At 27.0% G+C, this 5,564-nt stretch overlaps 1 protein-coding gene across 1 annotated transcript; it reads left to right on the plus strand.

The window, feature by feature from the left end:
* The first annotated feature begins 637 nt into the window (after positions 1 to 637).
* Positions 638 to 3,215, plus strand: LOC145632572 (uncharacterized). Its single transcript, XM_081684937.1, has 9 exons — positions 638 to 670; positions 846 to 1,113; positions 1,207 to 1,303; positions 1,459 to 1,586; positions 1,694 to 1,781; positions 1,867 to 1,999; positions 2,097 to 2,152; positions 2,906 to 2,969; positions 3,069 to 3,215. The coding sequence occupies exons 1-9, from the start codon at positions 638 to 640 to the stop codon at positions 3,213 to 3,215; spliced, it is 1,014 nt and encodes a 337-aa protein (XP_081541063.1).
* Positions 3,216 to 5,564: the final 2,349 nt, after the last annotated feature.

Consider the following 5,564-nt stretch of genomic DNA (forward strand, 5'->3'; position numbering starts at 1 on the left):
TCCTCAAATATTAACAAGCCTATCAAATGTATTATATACACTGTAAACTGCGTATGGTAAGATACAAAGTAGGCCTAATTTCCTACAATTTATGGAAGACAATTATACACTAAGCATAAATAACTATAACTTAATGGTAAGCTATAAAGTAAGCAAATATACACTACGTATGATTACTATCTTTACAAAAAAAAATACATTGATACTTATAAATATATTATGTTACATAATTAGATCGAAAAATGGCAAAAATAAAATATAGTTAACATACTAAAATCAAATCATATATACACTAAGCATAAATAACTATAACTTAATGGTAAGCTATAAAGTAGGCAAATATACACTACGTATGATTACTATCTTTACAAAAAAAATACATTGATACTTATCAATATATTATGTTACATAATTGGATCGAAAAACGGCAAAAATAAAATATAGTTAACATATTAAAATCAAATCATATACATTCAAATAATAAAATCGGATGCAATATTATTTGTATTATCAGCTATATAAATATTAGTCATATCATATAAGTCGTAACAATTTTATATCAAGGTCATATTATCGAGGTTAATATATTGTTAATGGCGTTCACTATGATATCTGACCTTACCCCTTTAAAAGAATAATGGAGAATAAAAGTTCGCATTGTGAGACTATGGTACCAATCTGACTATTCCAATCCAAAAAAATTTAACTCACTTGAGTTATTTAGTTGATGAGAAGGTATACTATTATAGGTTCATAAAGTTTTCGTTTTTTAGATGTGTTTAATTTTTGTAATATGTTTACTCATAAATTATAGTGCAAAATTGATTTTGATATGATAAACGCAGGGATCCAAAATACAAGCAACTATCAAAGAATCACTCATTCGACGATTTGAAGGTCTTGTAAAAGAGGGCACTTCCCGTTTTATCTCTAGCTTCGGAATGATTACTAATGCTGGCAAACATTTGGCTACTAGCCATGCCTATAAAGTGAACTTCTATTATAGGACTATTGTTAGGGATTGTGAAGATGCACAACTTCCTCAATACAGATTTGATTTTGTGTCCTTCGACAAAATCCTTAAACAACAGGTCAATGAGGTGATTTTAGTAGGTACGATATATTGTATCAATTTATTAACCATTTTTTTTATAAATTTCGTATTTTATAAAATAATCAACTAATATTTTTTATAAATAATTATAGATGTTATTGGAGAGCTTACTGGCATGAGTGATCTTATCAATATTTCAAAAACTGATACCCCAAATTACAAATTGACAATTGAGCTAGAAGACCTGCAGTAAGGAATTCATCAGTTTGAATTAGCCTATATACTTCACATTATTGAATTTTGTTATTATACATATAAGGCAGTAACTTATATAATGTAATTTTAAATATTAAAACTCTTTTTTATGTGTTAGACTTCAATTACAATTATCTTGTATTTTGTAGCAAAAACAAGCTGACTGGTGTATTGTATGGAAAATATGCTGAACAACTTTCGGAGTCTACTACTAAAGATGACATCCAAGGACCCATAGTTGTAGTACTACAATTTGCTAAGATTAAGATTTTTAGAGGTGATATTTTATTATATATATTTATATATTTAAATTATGATAAGTAATTTTTCGTCTAAATTTAATAATTGTATTTAACCAAATTACCATGATCATAACTTTTCTAGATGAAGTTTCTATATCAAATTCGTTATGGGCGACAAAATTATTCATCAATAATGAGGATATACCTGAGGTGCAAGATTACAAACGAAGGTATTAGACATTGTTTATCATATTGTATATTATTATTATTTTCCAATTTAATTGAAACTAATACATTTTTTTTATATTTTTTTAGCGTTCAAGGTGAAAAAAATTCACAATTGCATGTAATAAGTCACTTGTCAAGTCAAAATTCACATTCAATATCAGATGAGTTCTTAAATTTGAATGAACGAAAGCAACTAGACAAGATTAATGAGACTAATGAGGTAAAACATATAAGTTTTATAATTCAAAATTTTCTGATGGAAATTATATTGACATTAAAATAAATTATTAACTTTTTTTAATATATTTTTTACATAGGAATGCTTTTGTGTGACTTATGCTACTATTATTGCTATCGAATATGATAGCAAGTGGTATTAGAACTCATGCAAGAATTGTAACAAAAAGGTTGACTATGAAGGTGGCGGAAAATATTGGTGCAAAAAATGTGACTCACACGTCAAATCTGCACCACCAAGGTAATTGGTGTTATATTATTGAATTACAATTGATATTAGATTTTAATTAGTATTTATTATAAAAAAAAAAAACACAACTTATGTCAGGTTCCAATAACATTTTCTACCGGTATAAACTTACAATAATAGTAGAGGATGATAGTGGAACTGCCAGTTTTGTTATGTTTGATCGGGAAGTTTATAAAATTTTGCAAATATCTGCAATGGATTTGAAAGAAAAGTTATCAAAGGTGTATAATTTTAATCACATTTTTTGTTGGCTTTGTATATACTCATTATGATAGTTTTGAACAATGATAGTAATTATCAACTATTCTAAATTATTTTGCTTCGATTGATTCTTTAATAATTGTGACAAATATATATATTTTATATATTTGTAGGATGGAAAAGATGATTCATTTCCCGAAGAACTTGACATGCTTATCGATAGGAAATTTTTGTTCCGATTTCATATCTCTAAATACAATCTTAGTCATAGTTGGGATAAGTATACTATCCTAAGAATAAGTGATGATGAACAATTGATTAAATCATTCTTGGATGTCAATGGTGGTTTGCAGGTAATTAATAATTCATGTTATTAAATTCAAAAAATATTTATCCTTAATAAAGCTTTAACGTATTATTTAATTTATCATGTTTCAGGAAAAAGGATGTGGAAAATGAGTCTATGGATGAATCAAGTAAATCTTCTGTCGAGAAAGATAAGGTCATATATTAAAAATCTACCACAATTCTATACTTTAATTTTTTATTTTTTTTTATAATATGCATTGATATATATATACTATGTATTTGTGTTTTGTAGAAATTGGCCACCGTTGTATGTGATAATGAAAACCCTGATGTATCCTTTATCACTCCAACAAAAAGACCTCTCGATGATGCTACAAATGTAGGGATTGATGATGAACAAGTTCGGCACAACGCTCTACTAACAAAAAGAAGGTCGTAGTTAAGATTGAAAAGGAAGACAATACCAACAATGGATGATTTTTAGCTACTTTTAATGTTTTATATAATAAAAAAATTTAGGACCTCTTAATAATGTTAGAATTTTGAATACAAAATAAATTGTCTACATTATGAGTTTTTCAATGACTATATGGAGTGTTTCTTTAAACGGTTTTATCTTAATAACATGATAATCTTATTAATTTTATATCTTCTATTTGTATTAATAGTATGATATTTTGAATGTGATAATCAATGAATATAGTTTATATTAGATTCCTTAACCATGTGAGACACTAATGATAATAAGCCATAATGGACATTTAATGGACATTAATGGACATTTAATTGCGGATTACATCAACAACTAAATGTCCATTATGAAGTTTTTTTTTTAAGGGTTTTTTTTTTTTTTTTTTTTAATTTGGTAAAAAAATTTATATTTATATACTATACTAAAATACAAGTGCCTCAATGTGAGACTGATAAATGTCTCGATTCGCTGTCGTTTATTAATTTTTTAAAAATTCTATACATCTTATTTTAAATAAATACATAAATTAATAAAAATTCTCATGAAATCAATTTTTTAATATCATACTATATAAAACACACACACACACACACACATAACATCTAGCATGTAAGTGACTATGGTAAGATAGTACCCGTCAAAAGAAATAAAATTATATACTAAGATATTTTGTAGAATATTATCTTACGTCTTAAGATACAGTACATTTTTTTTATAAATTTCTTAATTTATTTCCCAATTTTATGTATAGAAGATTTTTTATTTCTAAGGCTATTATATATATAATCAAATGCAAATTACCATAAGTAAATTTTCTATATATAATATTAGAATTGTATACTATGAATAATGTAGTATACAAAGAAGTATTTCAAAATTTGCCATGAGAAGGTATTACTCAACACTAATTAATAAATAAATTAATATTCATTATTTGCTAACGTTGTTTTAAATCTACATTGTTAAACTCTCTTACTTTTTTTGTAATCAATTTTTACATTGCAGTGCTACAATTCATGGACTTTTATTAATGCCCAACAAATGGACGAAGTAGGTAGAAATTGAAAGGCATTAAGTATTTTAATTAGATTTTTGTGGTTAGAGTCGAATAATTTAATTTTTATTCAAACAGTGTATATGTTGGTGTGGAGCTTAAATTGATTTGTTTATGTTATTTTTTTTCTTCGTATAAGACAGTTATTTATTGCATGATTACTTATATGATCAGGAAGCAAGAAGTTTTAACAAAAACACTTCTACAACGACATATCGTTCACAGTATACAGTTCATGATAGTTTTGTTTCATATTTTTATTACTCATAAATTGGATTAATATCGCATATTATTAGTTAATCTTATTTAATATTATAATCCGTGCATCGCACGGGCATTGTACTAGTTAAACATAATATTTTAAGTGTCGTGGCCTTATATTTAAAGGAAGAATTGATTTAGCCAAAATCTGATATTTAATTAATTAAATTACGTAGCATAATTTTTAAATAATTTTATAATCGATAATTGCATCCCATTAGGCCCTTTACGTTTTTGTTCAAGACATTTTTAAAGCACCCTAATTTTATCAAGCACTTGAAATATAATGAAGCTTCTTAAAAAGGTAGAACTTTATATATTAATGTTTATCAATAGAATTAGCAATACTACATTGCTACATACATCATATATGTGGAAATGTACCACCGTAGAACATCAAGCGTCCAAATGTATTAGACCATCCATAATCGATGGCAAGATAATGCGGATCATCAATATATGTTTCAGTTTCTTTAGGATCATTATCTTCTTTAAAATTTTCATCCAACACTGCAATTTCAAGAACAGAAGCCGAATATAGTGGGTCTGCGATACCTCTGTTACCCGTTCCCATAGGTGGTAAAGGTTGATCGGTAGGGCCATATGCTTCTCCGCCAAATGAAACAAAAGTGGCTGAATTTGCCAATCCATTGAATATCTTTCCTGGCCAAAACCCTTGTATTTCGTTTTCAAACCCTATCACAAGCCACCAATTTCCATCCTTCGGATCCTTTGTAATTATTACACATTAAACATACAAGTATATATTAGTATTAGCCATTATATTGACCACTGATGCAACATATAAAGAGACTACTTTTAATGAGGAAAATTAGTGAGTAGCACGAGCGTTGCCCAGGATACTACTTTTATAGGTGTGCAACTGCTAATTTTTAAGAGCATTTAATAATATGTAGTGTGTAGTTTCAATACTTTCATAATATAATATTATTTAGTGTATGTGTAACATTAAAGCATAATTGGCTATTAGCCTAGATGGT

This window comes from Chenopodium album, chromosome 5, assembly GCF_948465745.1.
Source record: "Chenopodium album chromosome 5, dcCheAlbu1.1, whole genome shotgun sequence".
Lineage (NCBI taxonomy): Eukaryota > Viridiplantae > Streptophyta > Magnoliopsida > Caryophyllales > Amaranthaceae > Chenopodium > Chenopodium album.

What these genes read in the sequence shown, in the direction of transcription:
- LOC145632572 (XM_081684937.1), top strand. Translation starts at nt 638, where the DNA reads ATGGAGAATAAAAGTTCGCATTGTGAGACTATG. An exon ending in CAATGAGGTGATTTTAGTAG is followed by an intron (nt 1,114 to 1,206) that starts GTACGATATATT and finishes AAATAATTATAG; the next exon opens with ATGTTATTGGAGAGCTTACT. An exon ending in TAAGATTAAGATTTTTAGAG is followed by an intron (nt 1,587 to 1,693) that starts GTGATATTTTAT and finishes TAACTTTTCTAG; the next exon opens with ATGAAGTTTCTATATCAAAT.